This window comes from Bipolaris sorokiniana, assembly GCF_000338995.1.
Source record: "Bipolaris sorokiniana ND90Pr unplaced genomic scaffold COCSAscaffold_7, whole genome shotgun sequence".
In the NCBI taxonomy this organism is placed as follows: Eukaryota; Fungi; Ascomycota; class Dothideomycetes; order Pleosporales; family Pleosporaceae; genus Bipolaris; species Bipolaris sorokiniana.
The window spans coordinates 529065-550189 of record NW_006911901.1 but is presented as its reverse complement, the minus strand read 5'-3'; the positions used below and the strand labels follow the sequence as shown (position 1 = coordinate 550189).

Below are 21125 nucleotides of genomic sequence, written 5' to 3'. Positions count from 1 at the left end.
GGCTATATTAGATGTTGCGCTCGCAGCGAGATTATGTGCTCGAAGGTAAAGGGGTGCAATTAGAGTTAGATCATGTGGTATCTAGCCCTAGCTGGACAGAATAAAATAGGAACCTTGCTTGCTCTACCATGCCATAAGCCCTTTCTGCGACCGCACTGAGCCTTCCACACACAGACACATACAGCCCAAACGCCTCATTCGACCGTGACGTCGGCATTTCAGTTGATAATCATCGCAGCCATGCCCAAAATTGCCACCTAGTTATCCGGAGATCAACTCGAGAGCTTGAATGCGGACCATCAAGTACCAACCAAAAGGCTTCAAACGCTTCTCGTCAAGTGCCGCGAGTCCAAGAAAAGTGCTGTTCCATACCGCACATTAACGAACAGTCAAACTGGCAGGCTAAGCTCATCCAGTGTATAGAGTGTATGGAGAGCATGTGATCAAACTTGAATGCATGCAGGTGCAAGACATCAATCACTTACTCCCAACACTTGGGCATGCATATGCATGTTAGCCAGACCTTTCGACGTAATTCCTTCGCAGCCAAAACGGCAATTTCACCCTATCACGATGGATGTAAGTATCTTTGTCGCTCGGGGGGCTATAACAGCTACCATCTCCATCGTTTAAGCCGTAGTATCTCCCTGACAATGTATCGCCAAGCTTACTACCAGGTTGTGCAGCTACCCAGTGATGGCGACTTCCAGGATCCCATCATACCTTGGACAAGCGAGAGCAATAGCAACCACCCCAGGCGTCTAATCATCGGTCTTTTTGATGCAACTTCGACGTGACTTGGAAATACTTCATCCGCAAGCGTGTGTGCAACCCGTCCCACACCCACGCTCCAAAAATCATCAGCGCTATCTACAGCGACCGCCATGGGACAAATTAAAAGATGGAGAAGAACCTCGTATGTCTCACTTCCAAATGATCCAAGGCACGCAGAATGAAGCCGGCTCGCACGGCGCAAGTCCGTTCCCCGTCATGCTTCTCTAAGCGCCCATCTCTTGCGGCACAGCAAACCCTGGTCCCGATTCAGTCGATCAACGCCGTCTGCCCAGCCAAATCATTTTCCGACATCTGAATGGTTAGTGGTTGTGGCTTAGGAGCTAGAAACTCCCGTGCCGCAACAAGCGCCGGCGCGTAGCTGGTGAGGCGAGAACGGCCAACATTGCCTTGAAAACGACTGTTTCCTTGGAATGAGGGCCAAAATTCAGGTGATAAAATATCAGTTGCAAGCTCTATACTAATGTAGAATAGCGGTCTGTTGCTACTTCTTGAGGCCAACATCAAGCTGGCAAGGCAGACGAGTGAAAGTACGATGTTGATCAAGGAACGCACACACATTGGACAGACAGATTCCATTACTATCAATGGTATTTTACCCAGGTCTTTGGACACTTGGTCATTCTAGCCCCGCACCTATGGGCCTGAAGGCATCCCACCCAAATATAGCAGGGCGAACCGGGACAGTCGTCATGACCTGCCCCATTCACGGTCACAGTATCATAAATGCGCCCACTACGCCAAGAACCTCGCACTTGCTATCAATCTGCTCAAAGATTCTAGGTTACCATTATGTTATTCTGTTGTGATCTTCCCAAATTGTGTATATGGCCTGAAATGTCCCAATACATGTACAGTGCAAAGCCCACGTGTAATGACGAGATGGTTATTCAATATTAACAATACTACATGGATCGTCCCGCAAACTCTTTGCCAGCCTGCAGGATGTACATAATTCGTTATACTATTTCCCAATAGATCCATGCGCCCCTTCCCTTAATGGAAATGTTTTCACACGATGGATAAAGCACCCAACAGAAGGGGATATGGTTCACTTGCCACGCTCTTCTTCGTGGCTTCGCAAGGCATTGCGCTCTACCCGGTTTCTTGATTATGTTAGTGACAAAGCGTGATATGAAAGCTCCTCATAAAAAACTTACCAGTCTCAACGCCGGGTTGTCGTCCGTCCAGGCCCCCTGTAACCTTCTTTTTTAGTTTGGACAGCCCAATTTTAGCTTCGTCCTTTGCGAACTTTGCATTGCGTGCCGGCTTCCATTGCATCAGTCCCCGATGCTTTCTCTCTTCTGCCCGTTTGTTTTGTCGGTTGTGATCCTTACTCAATGTTGTGTCGTCCGTCTCGACAGTACTGCTCGTTCGAGCTGTTGACTGTGACTGTCGGGGTAGATGATCATCTGTAGGCGACAAATCTGTCTTCGTTGACCTCAGTTTTCCATTTGATTTACTGTCTTTGCCACCGTTGAACGCCGTTGCATCGCCGACGGTATCAGCATCTTGTACACCGATGTCCGACGAAGATGATTCCTCGCCATATTCATCGTCGGAATCGTCATTTGCTTCGTTGTCTGATGGATGGTGACGATCATGTAGTGGTTCTTCAATGCCAGGCTCACGTCTCTTCTGCCGTCTGGTATTCATATATGCTTTAGGATTGTCACCAAAAGCGCCTGACCAGTCCTGCCCATCCTTCGCGAGCCACTTACGCTTTTCCTCCTCGCTCGCATTCTTGAGAATATCACGACCTGTTGTCAATGATTGCTCGTGTAGTTCCCTTACACGGTCTGGCAGCTCCTTTTCGACAATGTGGTTTCGCACGCCTTCTGTGACACATACTTCCCAAGTCTCATATGTTTCACGGGTGTCATTATCCGTCACAAAAGCAGCGTGAGATTTGTCCATTCCTGCCTTGAAACGACCACGAAACTGCAGTCGCCCAACCTCTTGGAGATCCTCAAGGCCTGGTTCTTTGTGGCAGTTTTCTTCGGTGATGTAATTTTGTGTGAGCCGAGCGGGAGCTGATGTCTTCCAGATTGGGATGTTGATATCGACATCCTCGTTGTCGATGAAATGTTGAAGCCAGACCACTGCGTAGGCATCTGGCTTGCGATGATTGGCGATGTGGAACTCAAAGACAACGGGTGACCTGTACCGATGCTTGACGGGCAGGCGAACAGCATTTTTCCTATTCTCCTCTTCGAGATCCCAATAATATCCATCGCCCTCCTCAAGTTTGTGTGCAGCAGTGCGGTTGATCTTGCCAGTACTGCCACCAGTGCGCATGCGAAGTTTTGGAGAATGGGTATAGCCTAGAGCCAGTATACGTTGAGATCGGAACTCAAAAGTACCGACATCCCAGCCAAGCATCTGAGGAGGCAGGCGAGTCTCAATGCTGCGAAATAGAAGTGCGATACGTATGCGACCGAACCCTATGCCTCCGTCAAGGGGATACCACCGTGTGACTTGGGACGATGTCTCAAGAATGTCTGGAATGGTGTAAATAAACCTGAAGATGGTCTCTCAGCGCTTTATGGATCAAAAAGGTACATACCTGACAGCTTCAATGGGACTACGCCAAGGATAGGGTCATGTTCTCTATGCCGCTGGTCTCTCACAGTGATAGTGATGATGGCTGATCGCCAGTCACGCACAAACCGTTCGGTTCCCGCGTTGAAGATTGGCTGAGACGTGACTGCCTTTGTACGTGTCCGATATACCAGCTCATCATTAAAGAGAATTGTACAATAGCTGCTAGGAAGGTCTTCGCCAGTCTCCTTTTTGCCCTCTCCATAAGGTTTCGCAGGCTCATACTCACGGCCTTTGGGATTAGAACTTCCTTTTACGTTCTCTAGTTCGAGGTTGACGATCTGCTGTACGACTACGCTGCAAATACCACTGGGCCACAGCGGATCAGGCGGAGTGTGCATAACAGCATCGTCAGTTTCGGAGTTGATCACACCCTTATCATCCTGCAGCGCAGGCTCGTCCCTCAGCTCACCGGGAAGAGCCTTATTCTTACCATCCGAACGCAACTCTTTCCTAAACTTAGGCTTGCTGAAATAACCAATTTCCCAGTGCAACTCTCCTGGCATGTCGCTACCAGCCTCCATGCCGGCCAACTTGGAGGTTTGCGGGTACATTTTGCCAGGATGTTGGATCATTTTCTGCATGGAGATCTCCACTTTTCCAACAATATCGTCGGCAGTGTGTCGGTCGGAATCCCAAAGCTCAACACTCAAGTTTTCATTCGCCTTGATCAGTTCAGGGCCAACAAGAATGGCCGCCGTTTCCTCCCATATAGGGTTAAGGTCGTCTGTGATGACCCGGGTGCAGTACATTGGCTTTCCGTATTTGGAGAAGGCAATCGTGATATATGGATCGCTGCCACCATGCTTTGATCCGCGTCGGTCTTGCTTGCTCAGACCGATGGCACGATGAATGCGAATCCACAGAACACCAAGCGCTTCAGTGTCCTTCTGAACCGAGTCACCTTGAAGAATGGCGCGCATATCAATGGACATGGATTTAGGGGCGACATACACTATCTTTGTTAGCATCTTTCAGATGGGCCACGTGTTGTGGAAGTGGACATACTACTGGCTGCCGCTTTGATGGCATAGTTGACAAAGTTGCTAATCAACGGAAGGTTCAGAAGGTTGACTCCCTTCTCTACCATGGGGATGCAGCCTGCCGTCACTTGCGGTGTACCCATCAACGTGAAAGTGAGGGTTTTGAGGAAGGGAGGGTCGGGGGCTATGTTTAAGCGTAAGCGGACTGTGCCAACGAGCCCCTGCAACTCGACAAATATAGGTAGAGGAACACCAAAGAGGCCCTTGATGCCCAAGTAAAAGACCAGCTGCATATGCATGTTGCGCGCCCTATCAGAAACTCGCTTGCCGTTGGGACTGGCGTGATATGCAAAGGAGACCTCGAGATTGTAGTAATCACCGCCCTCTTCGTCTGCTGCTGCCTCTTGGGGGTCCTTCTTCCTTTTGTTCTCTTCGTGAATGGATGCCTTCATGTCACCCATGTGTGAGTCTGGCAGTGCTCGCAAGCTCAGGATGCGCAGTGGGTTACTGCCTTGGTTGATTTCAGCGACACGAACATTTTCAATGACTCCAGGAACTGAAGCTTGCATGACATCCTCCAGCATGTCGGCAACACCCGAAAACATTTCAGGGTTGATAAGGCCCCAGGCGATACTGAGAAACGTGTTCATCCATTCGACTGACTCTGGAAGCAAGTTCAGCGAGGCCTAGGTGGTTTGTGATTAGTGAATATTGAGCAGGAATCATTTCTAGAAAAGTTTACCATTTGACCACGAACTTGCTCGCTGTCCCACTCCACCTCTCTTCCACTGCGGATGACTTCCTTCATCCAAAGATAGACAGCTGATGCTAAGCACATGGCTAGAGGAACAAGGCCTTTGAGCGCGCCGCCAAAGATCTTGCCGACAACAACGGTTCCTACGAGTATTCCTGCGCAGAGGACATTGGCGCGGGCCTCGAGGGCCTTGAACATGGGCTCATAACTGACTGAGGGTGTAGGGTGGAAGAGGACGTTTGTCTTTTCGCCGTGGATGGGCACGTCGGTTGTGGTACCTTGGGCAACTGGGTCTGGGGGTGCAGTGACATCCTGGTTATGCTTGTAGTCCTGGAGCGATTGCGAGGGATCCGTCTTGATGGGCTAAATATTGTCAGTTGAGAAGTGGAGGAAGGTAAGGTGTGTTTGTTGCCTACCGTTTCCTTGTTCAGGTTGGCATTTGGAACGACGATATGGGGATTTTTGACCTCGTTGATCATGTCCTTGCTGACATCGGCGATGACAACTTCCCTGCCTGTGGTTGGATCTGTGACTCGCTTCTCGGTGCCCTTGAGCTGTTTCTCTGGCAGTTTGTTCTCCGTTGCGGGCTGCCCCTGCTTCTGGACAGCCTCTTGATCGATTCTTTTGTCGCGGGCTCTCTTGTCCTTGTCTAAACTGTCGACGAATTGCTTGACGGTGGGGATGGGGTTGTGCCCCGAGTAGTGGCCGCCCGGGGCATGCTGTTGTTGTTGCTGCTGCTGCTGGTACTGTGAGTCCATTGTCAAATGGGAGTCCCTATGAGTGACGGCCCAGGTCTACAAGAGGGACATGCGTGAGAGTTGCAAGAGTCAATGGACATATATCGAGCAGAGATCGAGCATGAGGCTAGCGGCAATGTACGGCTGAAGGAGCGAAAGCAGGGAATGATAAGATCAGAGACCAGGGGCGCGCGGGGCGGAAGGCTGGCAACCAAATTCATGACGTAGTAGGCAGGCACCACTTGCTCCTGGAGAAGGTGCAGCCCGGCTACCAGAAGCACACAACGCGCCTATTGTGTAGCCTTGGCTTCTGCTTGTGGCGCGACCAGAAGCGGGCAGCATATCCACTGTGGCTGTATTGCTGGCACTTGGCTGTGCACCATGCATACCTGTCGACGTATGCATATTTATGTGTAGTATGTATAGTATATACTACAAAGTAGATACGAGAATGCGGTCATTGTCGTCGGTGCATCACGATCTTCGTACTACGTTCGTGCTATTACGCTCCTATGACGTCGACGCGCATCGCGTCACTTGGCCAATCAGCGCTCCGCGGGGCCGGCCACCCCCGGCCACCCCCTCCCCCGGCTTAGGAGGGCTTGACTCGACTCTCTGACTACTCTACGTACCATTGTTTAATTTGGACAAACGAGCCACCGGCACCGAATTTCTGCGATACTAGTCTACGTGTGTGCTGACACGCTACATTTGGGCACGCACCCGGATATGTCGGGCTGGTTCACCCTCTTCACTAATTGCCGCTATGTTCTCAATGGCGAGCTCGTCGAAGACCACATTGTCATTTCTGACGAGACGGGGCTTATCCTCAAAAGAGAAGGCTACATTGGTGGCGAGGCAATCGACTTGGAAGATGCTATAATCGCCCCAGGCTTTCTAGAGCTGCACACGAATGGTGCCAATGGCTTCCACTTCACGCATTTTGAAGACAAAACAAGCTATGAAAACAAGATTGACCATCTGGCGAGGTACTACGCAACACAGGGCGTGACTGGATTCTGGGCAACGCTACCCACCATACAGGCTGACGAGTTTCAAAAGGCATGTCCCCTGTCCATGTCTGGATTGCATACCGACAAAATGACTTATATGTTGACAGATTCTCCCATCGCTCACCCCGCGGGATATAGCCTCATCAGCTTCGCTTCTAGGTGCCCATACAGAAGGGCCCTATCTACACCCTTCCAAGAAAGGGGCACATAATAGCTCTCTCTTTCAACCTTGCGCCGTCCCTCCGGCCAATGTCTACGGATCTGCACATCTTCAGTCTGCTATCAGACTCGTCACAATCGCTCCAGAGTTACCCGATTCCGCAGCCCTCATCAAATCACTGACGTCTCAAGGTATCAGAGTCGCCATGGGCCATTCTACTGCGACCTACGAACAAGGCCTAGCCGGACTCAGTGCAGGGGCAAGCGGACTGACTCATACGCTGAATGCCATGCCGAGCTGGGCATCCAGAGCCCCAGGTCTGGCCGGGTTAGTCTCCCTGTCAGAAACAGCAAAGGTTGCACCTCCATGGTACACCATCATTGCAGATGGAGAACATCTCCATCCCAACACAGTATCCCTACTTCACCGTTCGAGTTCCAAGCGCTCGATTGTCATTACTGACAGTATTGAGCTTGCTTCTCTCAAGGATGGAACCTACCCTGGCCACTCACAGATCCCCTTTGAACAGGTCAAGAGTGGCACACGGGCTACGATAGCCGGCACCGACACCCTAATTGGGGGATGTATCCCACTCCAGCAAAGTATGAGAAACCTGATGGCTTGGTCTGGGTGTGGCATTGCCGAAGCGGTGGGCACAATCACTGAGAATGTGGCGGCCTTTATGGGCATAGATGGGAAAGGTGGGAGGGGCATACTGCAAGAAGGTAGAAGAGCTGATTTGACCGTGCTGAGTGAGCAAGGCGAGGTGCTTCAGACGTGGGTGGCTGGACACAAAGTGTGGGATAGGGAAGAAGCCCTAAGTGCCTACGAAGAGGATGGCGAGGCGAGGGATTGATCTTTTCATCGTGGGCATAGCATATTGCCTTGGCGCATGAGGACGAAGCCGATGGAAAGTAGACAGTACACGCGAGCGGCAGTGCATTTGACACCTTGTTAAACCACAGCCTCCGCAGAGGTCATTGACAGTTGGATGTATCGCCACATTCGAGCCGCTAATTCAGATAAAATCCAAAGCAGTAGATACCGGACGACAGGTTGATCTCACGCGCATATTTCCAATTCAGTGAAGATCTGGGTGCCTTAGGGGCAGGCCATACATGAAGCTGAGATGCCCTTGGCGTGCGCGTTGGTGAAGGAAAGTCTATGGGCAGCCGTCTGCAGATTTTGTGCGCACGCGTCGCTTAGTCATGTGCGCTAGCTTAGCGCTAACAAGTCCTTGCAAGCCCTCATCTTTCCCCGTACCTCTGACATGGAAACTCTCGACAAGACCGAATGGGATGTGCTTATTGTAGGCACCGGCCTACAGCAGTCTCTTCTTGCTCTGTACGTGCCTTGTCTCGTAGCGCTTGGGGGTTGCCATCTGACTGACGCAGCACTTGAAGAGCTTTGTCACGCTCGGACAAGAAGATTCTCCATGTCGATGAAGATGACTTTTACGGCGGTGCCGAGGCTGCCTTTAGCTTACAGGAAGCTGAGGACTGGGCGCAGCGTTTAAAGCAAGGTAAGCATGAAAGCCATCAGTCATGTATGCTGTTGCTGAATCTCCAAAGCACCAATAGATACTCCCTTCTCCGATATCACAATCACCAAGCCCGAACCTAGCCCGGACAACCCAGCTCCAAGGCTATCGGTTTCAAGAGCATACAACCTGTCTTTGAGTCCCCAAATAGTGTATGCTCGCTCCTCTCTTCTAGGATACCTCGTCTCGTCAAGGGTCTATCGTCAGCTTGAGTTTCTCGCTGTCGGCAGCTGGTGGGTTTACTCTAGAGACGCACAGAGCGAAAGTTCTGTAGCTCCAGAAACCACGCCTCCACTTGGAACACTGTTGAAGGTGCCAAACGGTCGCGAAGATGTCTTCCAGGATCACCACTTAGACTTCAAGGCGAAGCGCGCATTGATGAAATTCTTGCGTTTTATTGGTGATTACGAAGAACAGACCGACGTCTGGGAAGAGTTTGCACGGCAGCCATTTGCGGTATTTCTCAGGAAGCAATTCAAGATTCCGGCAAATTTGCAGGCGCCATTGATGGCTCTCACGCTATCAACGACGCACTCATTCCAGACGACAACGGAGACTGCACTGCCGCGAATTGCGAAGCATCTGCGGTCAATCGGTGTGTTTGGACCTGGCTTCGGGGCTGTTGTGCCGAAATGGGGCGGTTTGTCCGAAATCAGTCAGGTATCCTGTCGAGCGTGTGCGGTTGGAGGTGGAGTCTACGTGCTTGGAAAAGGTGTTGCTCCAGCCACTGAGGGTGCTGCGGAGGTTAACGACAAGGGCACAAGACTTCGTCTGAAAGATGGCGAAGAGATTGTTGCGCAGTGGGTCATAGGAGGAAGCTCCTCGACCAGTGCCGAGGCTACGCGCTGCAGATCGATCAGCATTGTCTCGTCTTCATTGCTGAGCCTGTTCCCCCCGATTGCGGAAGAGGCACCAACACCGGCGACGGCTGTGGTTGTCTTTCCGTCTGGCTCATTGACGGTAGGTTCGGAAGCTGAAGAGCTCCCACCAGTTCATGTCTATGTGCATTCCAGCGACACCGGCGAATGTCCTACTGGCCAGTGTAAGTGTTTTCCCTCCCTTTCTCTCTCTCTATTTGCTTCTATGATGAACAAACTTTCAAATCTTATCTACATTGTCTGAATACCACTGAAGACAATACCTCTGACAAACTGATACAACGGCACTCTATCTACTAAACCAATGTGCGGATCATCATGGTTATTACATGGCTGACTGTCGACTAGGTGTACTCTATGCTCTGGTATCACTGGGGAGCTCAAAGGGCTTTACTTTGCTCGATCAGGCAGTCGATTCACTTCTCTCTGCCATGAATACCACACCGGCACCAAAGGTACTTTGGTCAGCCAAGTACCAACAGCAACCGTCGTCTGGATCCGATGTTCTCCCTTGTGGGTCGGAGAAGATAATTCGCTTCCCGCCGCCACCCATGGATCTTGCTTTTGATGATGGGGTGCTCGATAACGTCAAGAGTGTGTGGGAAAAAGTGACGGGTCAAGAAGGAGGCGAATTTTTGCGTTTCCAGGACAGGGAGGCGTATACGGATGATGACTGAAGGACAAGGAAGAGAACGAGAAAATGATTACAGAGACACGTGTAGTACATGGACCAGAACTGGGCGAATGCAATTGTAATTGGCTATGACGCCATAGCAGGAGTTGTTTCTGGTATTTTGATGCATTTGCTCATTCGTGAATGTATTTTTTGAGGCTTCTCAGACGCTCCATGGCCCTCTCGAGGACATCATCGTTTTTGCAGACTGCGAAGCGCAACCAGTCCTCTACAATGTAGGCATTTTCTGGAGTAAAGAATTCGGTCGGGGGGATGGCAGCGACACCCACTTCCTTGATGAGGAACCAGCTGAGCTGAAAGTCCCTAGGGCGCTCTGCGACGTGTGGTGGGAATTGATAGTCTTGGGGTAGTTTGACCTTTGACATGTTGACAAGGACAAAGTAGCCGCCCTCGGGGTCTGAGTAGGGCAGGTTGAGTTCGTCAAAGACGGCAGTGAACTTGTCCATTTTGGCCTTCATCTCCTTCTTGGAGTCATCCCAGAAGTTGTGGGCATCGGCCTGCTCGAAGCCAACCGCCGTGGCTTCTTGCAAGGGGGAGACACTGCTGTAGCAGATGCGAGTATGAGCGGCACTGACGTACTTGATGAGTTGCTCGGGACCAATGAGCCAGCCTACTCTCCAGCCCGTAGCGTAAAAGTTCTTGCCTCCAGATCCGACGGTAAGGGTGAGTTTGGCGATTTCGGGAGAAAGGGTGGCGATGCGGGTGAAGGGGACATAGTACAAGCGGTCGTAGACCTCGTCTGAGAGGATGAGGATGTTGTGCTTGACGCACAAGTCTCCAATTGCTTGCAGCTCTGCGCGGGAAAAGACCTTGCCAATGGGATTGTGGGGAGAGTTGAGGACTATCATGCGAGTGCGCGGAGTGATGGCGGCCTCGAGCTGGTTCATGTCAATGGTCCACTCTGCTGCTGAGGTGGTCTTTGTGGCGCCCTCCTTAGGTGGGCGCATGGGGACGTAGACGACTTTTCCGCCGGGCATCTCGATGTTGCTGATGTACTGGTCGAAGAAGGGCTCGAAGACGATGACCTCGTCGCCTTGCTCGAGGAAGGCCATGAAGGCGCTGAGCATGCCCTCATTGGCGCCAGTGGTGATTGTCACCTCGGTGTCTGGGTTGAGGTCGCGGCCGAAGAAGGGCGAGTATGCGTGGGCAATGGCCTTTTTGAGGCGCGGGCGGCCCTTTGTAGGCGAGTACTGATTGCAGTCGACCTGATCCAGGGCGGCTTTGGCGGCGTCGAGAACGAAGGCGGGCGGGTTGTAGCCAAAGAAACCCTGGCCCATGTTGACAATGGGCTGGACAGGCGAGGCGGCGGCAGCTTCGTTGACAATAGACCAGACGTCCTGGCGCTGCCCGGCGACCCTGGCGGCGGGTTTGAAGGGGTCGGCTCGGCGGGGTGTGGCCGACATGGCTCTGCGCGGGGAGGGGGAGGAGATGATGGGAGTGATGGGGGCAATAATGGTGGTGATGGTAGGACTGCGAATGCTTCGGGCGAGGGCACGGCTGGCAATTGCTGCTCGCATGGCCGTGGGTGGTGGGCGGTGGTGGGATTGCGTGCTCAAGGCGCTCCATCGTCATCGAGGGGCAGACACAGAGTCGGGGCCGAGGTGCAGCCGATGTCGCATATCGCATGTCGTAGCAGGTCGCGTCCACCCAAAAAACTGCCCGTCGCGTGCACCCGTGACGAGCCAGGCCGCCTCGATCCGACCATGGTCGACTGCCCCATCTGCTCCCACGCCGTCCACGACGCCCGCATCAACCAGCACATTGACAGCGGCTGCAAGGACTTTATCATTGACCCGACCTCGTCCACCCAGGGCCCGTCCAAGGCCCACAACTTCTTCACCCACGCCATTCGCTCCACACCCACGCCCGCCACGACGACGACAACCACAACCACAATATGCTCAACCTCAGCATCAACACCAACAACTGCCGCTGCCGCTGCTGCAGCACAGCGCCTCCAACGGCCGCCTACACCGCCACTACGCACCAAGCGTTCCTTCACACAATCGGTTGACAGGCTGCACCCCGATGGCGACGCCCAGTCACCCTCGTCGGCCCCCAAGCGCGCCCGCAAGCTCAAGGCGCTCGAGGATGCCATGCCGCTGGCTGAGCGCATGCGCCCCACGTCGCTCGATCATGTCTACGGCCAGCAGCTCGTCGCGCCAGGAGGCGTGCTGCGTGCCATGGTAGACGAAGGCCGCCTGCCCTCCATGGTCCTCTGGGGCCGTCCCGGCACAGGCAAGACCACCATCGCACGCCTCATCGCAACCTCGTCGGGCGCCCGCTTCGTCGAGATCAACAGCACAAGCACAAAGCTCGAACAAGTCCGCTCCATCTTTGCCGAAGCCTTCAGCGACCTGCAGCTGACGGGCCGCAAGACCATTGTCTTCTGTGACGAGCTGCACCGCTTCTCCCGCACTCAGCAGGACGCTTTCCTCGGCCCTGTCGAGTCTGGCACCATTACCCTCATCGCCGCCACTACCGAGAACCCGTCCTTCAAAATTATCTCCGCCCTGCTGTCCAGATGCCGCACTTTTACCCTTGACGACCTTGCAGACGATCATCTGCTCCACATCCTCGAGCGTGCAATGGCGGCCGAGCAATGCACCTTGCCCTTACTTGACACGCCCATGCTGCAATCCTTTGCTAGCTTCTCAGATGGCGACGCCCGAACCGCCCTCAATCTCCTCGACCTCGCCATGAGCCTTGCCAAACAGCCCGACATGACAAAGGAAAAGATCCAGCAGAGCCTCACAAAGACGCTCGTATACGACCGCGCCGGCGACCAGCACTACGATAGCATATCCGCCCTGCACAAGTCCATTCGAGGCTCCGATGCCGACGCCGCACTCTACTACCTGGCTCGCATGCTCGAGTCTGGCGAAGACCCGCGCTACATTGCTCGCCGCCTCATCGTCGTTGCCTCGGAAGACGTAGGTTTGGCGGACAACACTATGCTGTCCCTCGCGACTGCCACATACTCTGCCTGTGAGAAGATTGGCATGCCAGAGTGCCGCATCAACCTCGCCCACGCCGTGACTGCCTTGTCGCTTGCGCCAAAGTCAACACGTGTCTATCGTGCCATGAACAACGCAATGGACGCGCTCAAGGAACCCGGTGTCGCTGCACTGCCCATACCTCATCACATTCGCAATGCGCCAACCCGGTTAATGAAGGACTTGGGATACGGCGAGGGCTACAAGTACAACCCACACTATCTTGACGGCAAGGTGAAACAAGACTATCTGCCCGAAGCTCTCAGAGGGCGCTCCTTCTTAGAAGACGCCGACCTAGGGACAAAGGTCGACCCGGATCTGATTGACGACGACGAGTTGATTCCGGAGATAGATTAAGCAGCTTCTAGTGGCATCGGTTCAATTTTGGTCTTTTCTTCAGCGGAAATACTCAGCGATACCCATTTGGCGGTGCTTTCATCTATTTTTTTCTTCTTCTTTTCTACATCTTGTTCATCTCAGCCTTGGCCCGCTCTTTGGGTTTTCAATGCTTCGCCTAGATAAATGACTGCATGTCAAAAACTCATGCTTCGATTGCAACCTCTGCTGCCTTGACGTGTTCCACTGTTGTGCGCCCCAATCCCTCTGAGGCGTAAAAGTCCATGGGATAGAGGTTTCTCCGCTCTTTCCCTCCCGATGCGCGCTGGCCTTCATCTTCGTCCAGCCATGGCGCTTCTCTTACTCCCATTGCTACGAGCGCCTCGTACGGGCTCAGCAACGGCCTAGGAAAAGCATACCCCCAATCGATACTGAGTCTAGGACATGCGATCTGCACCCACGCCTCCACGTCGCCCATCATGGCCAGCTTTCCAGGGAAAATCTCAGACATGAGTAGGCTAACGCATTTTATATCCTGCTTGGATAGCTCGTTTTCAATCAACGTCAATGTGTGTGGGTTGCCTTGTCGACCTAGCGAACCCAAGATGATGCCCCAAGTGCGCGCTTTTCGAGCTGTCAAGATGGCACTGCGCCGGAGACTGTACAGAGATTCATGCTCATAGACTTCGTGTGTCAGACGTCGTGAGTATGGATCGTATCGGTATGCTGGTAATTGGGGGTTGGCAATCATGGCGCTTTCAAGGTGGAACCGTCCGTCGCCGAGGTACAGTATTAGGTCCGGCACTTGTTGTTCCCTGCCTCTGCCGTCGAGCTCCCCTGCCTTCATGGCCATGGAGGGCGACGTGCATCCAAGGATTTCCCCTTTGGACAAGGGTGCAATCTGCGGCACAAACGGGTTGTATCCCTCCTTCCGCAGTATGGGCACGATACCGTGAATGGTCGCGTTGAACTGAATGGTTCCGACTAGTGCAATTGTCTTACCCATGGCAAAGTTGTCGGTAATCGTGTTGATCAGGTGCTGGGTATCGATGGTGATGGAGACGAAGATGTACAACGTCGCAATCTTGGTCACAGCGACCGGTATCAGGCAGCTATGCGCATAGTGTATCAGAAGATCGCATCCGAGCGCTCGTGCTGTGTAGTCGTCTATACAACATGCCCCGTATGTGACATCGCCCATGATCAATGTGCTTGTGTCTGGACAAAAGCGCGTGAGGATGTCGGATATGGTGGTTGCAAATAGCAGCAGCCCCTCGGGGAACTGCAGGGCAATTGACTTGGCCCCAGATGTTCGTATTCGGTGTATGCATTTGTGGATTTCAAAGTTGTAGTTTGGTGGCAACAGCGCAATGGCATCGTTAATGTCCTTGTCGTGGACAATGTCGTCGGGTATAGCGTTTAGAGCACGAGCAGTCCGTCGAGGCATGGCCACTAATACAACGTCAGTCTATATATTTTAATTTGCGTTTTTTTTTGCTAAGATTTCGGTCAGCGTCATGTGCGTGTGGGCTCCTCACACCTTGTATCGTGCTCGAGTCCTCGATGTTGGAGTTGGGATCCACTGGCTGCCCGCTCGTCTTTTCCGCCGTCTTTCTGCCCACAAAGCGTCGTTTTGGTTGTTTTGGTACAGATGGTGACTCCTCCGCTATGCCTTGATCTACGTCTGGACCAAGATTGGTCGCTGCCCGCTCGTCTTCCATATTTTTCTCACTGCTTGTGTGACTGTAAGTGTCATGGGCGAGGCGCGAGGCGCGAAGGTGGTGCAGGTGGGATGCTGTGGCGGGGCTGGTCTTTTTGAGACCCCCACCATACACTACTTGCATAGGGCTGGAGCACATACACGCGATATTCTGCATGACTGTCGCTACACGGTCATAACACACGATCCGAATACAAAAGTCGTGTACTTCTTGATCGTTATTATATATTACATAAGATTCTTGCTAGCCATTGCCCCGAGACGCAATGCTCAGACACTCACTTTGCCACCAAGCCAGAACCCACCAATCCATAGGAGACCCCAGATGGGCTGGTAGAAAGCCCGGATCACAGCTGGCCCTGGACAGACGCCTGCTAGACCCCACCCAATACCGAATGCGACAGCACCCATCACAAACCTCTTATCAATGTCCTGGGCTGTTTTCGTCGGCAACGCGAATCGTTCGGCAAACGACGGCGGCTTCTTGAAGCCTTTGATCTGATTTTCAATCAGGTTCGGTAGCACTCCAAATATCATCACCAAGGCAAGGGATGGATCCCAGTGTTGCAAGACCGGAAAAGATAGGAAGGCGGCGACTTTTGCTGGTTGTGCCATCTGTGATACCTGGAGGCCAAGGGCAAACAAAAGACCAGAGAAAAACTGCGTTGTGTTGCGTGCGGCGTTGGGCGGTTCACCAGCTTCCTGCTTGGTGCCATCTGAGCTGGTGGCTAGAGCAACGAGATGAGGTATCGTTTGTGCTGCCATGGTAATGGATCCTGCTAGGACCAGAAGAGATACGGCCTCTTCTGAAGATGGGTATACAGGCGTGTAGCACGGCACATCGCTGGCACATACTGAAGTGGAAAGTGTCGGGTTGGTCAGGTGGTGAGTGATCATGGCAGTGGGGAAGAACACGGCAACCGCAGTTGCAGAACGTCCACTCAACCGAGAAAGACCACAAAGCATGTGTCCAGAAGTACAGCCGTTGGCCATCTAATCAGCCATGTCAGTCTCTTGAAAAGCTTGTCAAGACAAAGACTAATCACCTTCGTTCCCCACCCAATCAACGCGCCCACTGCAGATGTCGCCATAGCAGTCTTGGGGCTCAACTGCACCATGGGATAGACGGCCATTAGCTGTGGCGCTAGGGCTTTCAAAGGAACATAGCTAGCTGCCATGCCAGTGAAAAAGGCAATCTGCTCCTTGGTAGGCGCCGAAAGAAGCTGGCGTAGGTACCCGCTCAGTCCCAATATATTCCCATTTTGGTAGAGGAGATTGCTGGTTGCTTGATGTAGCAGCAACGCTCCAACAGTCGTCTCGACCGGCGTGAACATATCCTTTTCGTCTTTCGCATCCACGCTTCCTTGGCTTGGCGTTCACTCACGTTGGTGTCTCCTTGCAATCTGGAATTCGACAAGATGAACTCAGGAGAACAAAGCCGAGAGAAATGCGCTACTTGTATATACATGCTCATCTTACATTTCTGACGCTTTGGGTGCCCATCGCCATAGGCCACTGTTCTTGTAGTCGGCGACTACAGCGCGCCAAATGGGGAATAAACCGGCATGTGGCTTTTGCGATAATGAACCGTCTCTTTCAGGCGGACCGGTAGCGCTCGGCAGGCGAAACTTACTAGCTGTCAGCGTAGACACTGAATACTATCTCCGTATTGCAAGACAATTTGATGCAAATACAGACTTAGGCTGACCGGCTGGTTTACAATGGGTTGCGTCGTATAATGTCTGTGTCGTGGGTGCGCATTTGCGTTACTACGTACTAGTCAGAGCCCCCACGTCGCCGACGTCGCTGCCATGCCACCGACTATCTTCCGCAATCCCGCACCAAAACGACCGAGCACCTTACGGACCACAAGCGAAACAAGCCACGACGAGCCTTGTGCACGCACCTTCGGCGTCTCGGCATCCTCCACGTTAGAATGGCAGCCCAAAGTAAAGCATAGGGGATACTGATCGGCGTGTACCAAACGAATGCTTCACACGAAATGCCGGCCTGCCATACGTACAAACGGACAACGACAATGCATTGTTAGACAGTGGTTTCATTGGCCAACTGCCATGGTGTGGGAGAGGGAGTATATACCTGAAATGTTGGGTGGCTGGGCCCAGCCACCCATGAAGTTCACTCCGCGAACTTCACCTTCGAAACGAATCACCTACCAGTCCCAAGCTATTCAGCGGCCAACTCTGTCGGAGCTCGGCAGAGGGTTCCTTTTCGCAGCTTTGCCTTGTTACAAAACTAAAGCTTCATGTACATTAGCTTATTCATTCTACAAGGTAGTCTGTGTGTACATGTAAAAACGCATAAGCCTAAATGATTATTGCTCATATTTGTCCTGAACAGCTGTCATGCCAGCGGGCAGCCACACGAGTACTGCTCGAACACAGTTCACTATTGACATCATCGCGTCTATTGCAGTTTGCTATACATAACGGAACTTATAGAACTCTCTATTAAGATAATAACTACCTAATCTGTTGATTTCTAATTTGTTATATGTAATAAGAAGGATTCTCTTCTGAACAAAGAATAGAAAGGCTAAGAGCCTATTGACGTTCACGTTAGAAGGTAGTAATTATCGCGGGGCAACAATTATGTAACTCAGTACCCCATTGAAAGAGAATATATCGCTAAGAAGATAAATATTATAAAATCTAAGAATACTACAGAAAGGTGACATAAAAAAGTCCAATTGTAATGGGCTGCGCCCGTGAGTGAAACACGTGATTTTATCACGTGTCCTCTTTACACCGCTTAGTCACGAAACCTTATTCGTACGAAGGAACGTAAGGCAAGAGTATAAAGCGAGAGACGTCGTACGATAGCGTTACTTTCTTTATCTTTTTCTATAATATAGGTTAATATATAATTATTTAAAGGCCTCTTCGCTCTTAACTATAACGATATTATATACCTATATATATACAGGGGGGTGACAAAAAAAAACGTAGTTAAAAAAGTAATAGTTTTTAAAAGATGATAACTCAGCTTATAGAGCACCTATACTTAAACGTGTTAGTCCGTTGAAAACTAGATATCAAGTAGTTTATAATGACTATATTACGTAATGCTTAGTAAGCTTATTCCTGGCTATAAAACATGCTAAAGTTCGAGAAGTAAGTTTTCTAGATTCTAGCTAAATATTTCGCGCTGCTATTTTTAGATCTTATATACCAACAAGTGCTATATATAGTTAGATTAGTGAGATATATAATATATATTAAGATAGAGACATATTATCTATCTATTTTTTGTAATATAGAAATACTTTGTTTTAAAACAAGATTTTTTCTATTATCTTCTAGCTACTAACTAATACTTTGTATACCAGCCACGTGCTTCTACTACTCTAGTATATTGGTTTTCCATAGATAAGATATAATTATCTATATCTCTTTGTGGAATATTAGCCCACTCTTGTTTAATTGTGCTAATAAAAGTATTTATACTCTTATCTGTAGAGCTAACGCTAAGAGACCTACTAGGTAGCTTAGTAAGCCGGTTCTTAAGTAAGCTCTATACGTTTTCTATTGGGTTAAGATCTGGGCTATATAGCGGATGCTTAAAAAGTCTAATATGGTTACGCTGAAACCACTCTAGAACGTTCCTAGCTATATGGATCTTAGCGTTATCTTGCTGAAAACTCCAGTCTAAATAGTTTTAAATTAGCTCTATAATTTAATATACTTAGGTAGAAATGTATTATTAAATATTCTAAGAAAAATACAAATATATATTTAAAATATATATATTAAACTTACCTCTCTTTATTTTTGGTTTTATATAGGGTATTAGACACCGCCTAATATAGTGGTGAGAGCGATGAGAAATAGTAGATTTTGGTGTTTTTATTACTACTATATCTGATCTTTCACCTATCTAAATTGCGGCCCAAACTTAGATAGTTATATCATGACCTAGAACTTAATTAGTAAGCTAGATATAGATAATATATATATATAAAATAATTATATATATCTAGTAGATATATATTATATATATAGAAGTTTTTAAAAGGTACTAGTAGTTTTACTAGAAACTAGAGTTCTTCTACCTTTGGAATTACCGCGTTTTCTAGTATATTCTAAGCGAGATCCGTGCCTACACTTAACTCTACACTCGTATGAGAATATAATCTTTTTAAAATTAATATTAGGAAGCTCTTTTAGCTGTCTCTTAGCGTAGGCTAGTCTTTCTCTAGCTCTAGACGCGTTTAACGTTGATTTTTTAGAGCAGATATTTACTATCTAGCCTTCTACTCTAAGAACTCTTTGAAGAGTTCTAGTAGAAACTTCTAGATTATTCTCGCGGATTAATCTAGAATTTGTCTTCTTTAGGCTCTTAGTTATATCCCTATTAATAGCTCTTCTAGTCCTAGTAGAAAGCTTTGAAACCCGGCCTCTACTAGCTCTTTCTTGCTTAGTAATGTTTTTCTTTTTTTTATTAATACGATAAATAGCGTTGTAGATAGATCTTAGAGGCTTCTGAAAGTAGATAGAAATATTTTTAATAGCTATATTGGCGTTAATAAGCCGATTAACTTCAGCTTTAAATTTGGAAAGTTTTGGATCCATCTAGAGGAAATAAAGATCTAAGAGACTAAGAATTAAAAGAGTGATATATATATGATATTCTGACTAATTGCTGACTAATATACCGCTTATATAAGTATAGGCTAAGTACTAGATGTATTAAGAATCTATGATATATATAAGCTAGAGTAGCTAAGACTATTATCACGTGATCTATGTATCTACTACTACTATATATATAACTATTAGCTATATAGCTCTATCTACTATAGACTTCTAAAAGTTCAAAATCTTTTAGAATTTTTCTAAGTATTTAAGTTATTATAGATCTACCTAAAGCTGTAGTAGAATATTACGTGACACCTATGTAAAAGACTAAAAGATCTTAGCTTTAAAACGAACTAACTTTTATATCTATAGCCACTATAGCTGCTGAGTAATTCTCTTTTAAAAATAATAACTTTTTCTACTACGTTTTTTTTTGTCACCCCACTGTATTATACTATACTATATAAATAGTAAACAAGGCTATAAAGTATATAACTACTAGAGTTAGAATAAAATTAAACGTTAGCTTAATATTCTATACTAGAAATTAGAATTAGATAATAATAAGTTATAGAATGTTATTACCTAACTAGATATTAAATACTATATATATTCCAAGTAACAGCAGGAAGAATACTATCTGATAATAATAGTTCTTAAAGATAGAATACAACTGTGATAAATAGCTGTAATAATTATGTAACGTGATGGATAAGCGAGTCGCGCAGGCAAGCGAGTCGCGCACCTCACCAACTTTCTTACTCTATTACACTTGCCTTTATCATGGCTCCACGCCACGTTATTCAATTACTCTCAAATGAATCAGATATTCAGCTTGCTATACAATCTCTTGATTCTAATCAAATTCAAACAGGCCGCCGCGCAGCTTCAATCTTTAACGTGCCTGAATCAACGTTACGCGATCGACGCGCTGGGAAGCGCGCGAGACGCGATTGCCAGCCCAACTCAAAAAAGCTTACTCAGATAGAAGAGGAGGTGATTATAAGCCATATACTTGATCTAGATCAGCGTGGATTTGCGCCTACCTACGCTGCCGTACGTGATATGGCTGATAAGCTACTAGCTGCACGTGGTGCTGGCCACGTTGGGCAGAAGTGGCCAGCCAACTTCATTAGGCGTACAGGCTCTCTTACAACGCGTTTTAATCGATCGTACGATAGGCAGAGAGCTCTATGTGAAGATCCAGCCCTAATTAAGAGCTGGTTTGAGCTTGTGGAGCAGACAAAGGCCAAGTACGGCATCTGCGACGAAGACGTCTACAACTTTGACGAAGCTGGCTTTATGATGGGGCAAGATCACGAC

General features: G+C 49.4%; 7 protein-coding genes across 7 annotated transcripts; 3 read left to right on the top strand and 4 right to left on the bottom strand.

The window, feature by feature from the left end:
• Positions 1-1596: 1596 nt before the first annotated feature.
• COCSADRAFT_36708 (uncharacterized protein) lies at positions 1597-6020 on the bottom strand. The gene is made up of 6 exons (XM_007701586.1): positions 5547-6020; positions 5119-5493; positions 4402-5062; positions 3359-4348; positions 1953-3293; positions 1597-1898 (listed from the first exon to the last, which is right to left on the bottom strand). Exons 1-6 carry the CDS (start codon positions 5886-5888, stop codon positions 1888-1890), a joined length of 3720 nt encoding a protein of 1239 aa, XP_007699776.1. The 5' UTR covers positions 5889-6020; the 3' UTR covers positions 1597-1887.
• A 473-nt stretch (positions 6021-6493) lies between these two features.
• On the top strand, positions 6494-8132 carry COCSADRAFT_181290 (carbohydrate esterase family 9 protein). Its single transcript, XM_007701817.1, has 2 exons — positions 6494-6929; positions 6988-8132. The coding sequence occupies exons 1-2, from the start codon at positions 6597-6599 to the stop codon at positions 7894-7896; spliced, it is 1242 nt and encodes a 413-aa protein (XP_007700007.1). The 5' UTR covers positions 6494-6596; the 3' UTR covers positions 7897-8132.
• A 178-nt stretch (positions 8133-8310) lies between these two features.
• On the top strand, positions 8311-10135 carry COCSADRAFT_26322 (uncharacterized protein; the record flags this gene model as incomplete). Its single annotated transcript, XM_007701524.1, has 4 exons — positions 8311-8384; positions 8444-8562; positions 8612-9622; positions 9807-10135. 4 exons carry the CDS (start codon positions 8311-8313, stop codon positions 10133-10135), a joined length of 1533 nt encoding a protein of 510 aa, XP_007699714.1.
• Positions 10136-10207: 72 nt separating this feature from the next.
• Positions 10208-11555, bottom strand: COCSADRAFT_357023 (uncharacterized protein; the record flags this gene model as incomplete). The annotated part of the gene is made up of 1 exon (XM_007701816.1): positions 10208-11555. One exon carries the CDS (start codon positions 11553-11555, stop codon positions 10266-10268), a length of 1290 nt encoding a protein of 429 aa, XP_007700006.1. The 3' UTR covers positions 10208-10265.
• A 300-nt stretch (positions 11556-11855) lies between these two features.
• COCSADRAFT_160373 (uncharacterized protein) lies at positions 11856-13505 on the top strand (the record flags this gene model as incomplete). The annotated part of the gene is made up of 1 exon (XM_007701815.1): positions 11856-13505. The coding sequence occupies one exon, from the start codon at positions 11856-11858 to the stop codon at positions 13503-13505; it is 1650 nt and encodes a 549-aa protein (XP_007700005.1).
• Positions 13506-13689: 184 nt separating this feature from the next.
• On the bottom strand, positions 13690-15205 carry COCSADRAFT_160372 (uncharacterized protein; the record flags this gene model as incomplete). The annotated part of the gene is made up of 2 exons (XM_007701814.1): positions 13690-14936; positions 15025-15205. 2 exons carry the CDS (start codon positions 15203-15205, stop codon positions 13690-13692), a joined length of 1428 nt encoding a protein of 475 aa, XP_007700004.1.
• A 159-nt stretch (positions 15206-15364) lies between these two features.
• Positions 15365-16616, bottom strand: COCSADRAFT_36703 (uncharacterized protein). The gene is made up of 2 exons (XM_007701585.1): positions 16251-16616; positions 15365-16197 (listed from the first exon to the last, which is right to left on the bottom strand). The coding sequence occupies exons 1-2, from the start codon at positions 16536-16538 to the stop codon at positions 15475-15477; spliced, it is 1011 nt and encodes a 336-aa protein (XP_007699775.1). The 5' UTR covers positions 16539-16616; the 3' UTR covers positions 15365-15474.
• Between the last annotated feature and the right edge of the window lie 4509 nt (positions 16617-21125).

Coding starts and splice junctions, on each gene's coding strand:
- COCSADRAFT_36708 (XM_007701586.1), bottom strand. CDS start 5,888: ATGGACTCACAGTACCAGCAGCAGCAGCAACAACAACAGCATGCCCCG. Junction 4,349..4,401: donor CATCAAAGCGGCAGCCAGTA/GTATGTCCACTT, acceptor TAACAAAGATAG/TGTATGTCGCCCCTAAATCC. Junction 3,294..3,358: donor AGTCCCATTGAAGCTGTCAG/GTATGTACCTTT, acceptor ACACCATTCCAG/ACATTCTTGAGACATCGTCC.
- COCSADRAFT_181290 (XM_007701817.1), top strand. CDS start 6,597: ATGTCGGGCTGGTTCACCCTCTTCACTAATTGCCGCTATGTTCTCAAT. Junction 6,930..6,987: donor AGGCTGACGAGTTTCAAAAG/GCATGTCCCCTG, acceptor ATATGTTGACAG/ATTCTCCCATCGCTCACCCC.
- COCSADRAFT_36703 (XM_007701585.1), bottom strand. CDS start 16,538: ATGTTCACGCCGGTCGAGACGACTGTTGGAGCGTTGCTGCTACATCAA. Junction 16,198..16,250: donor TGATTGGGTGGGGAACGAAG/GTGATTAGTCTT, acceptor ATGGCTGATTAG/ATGGCCAACGGCTGTACTTC.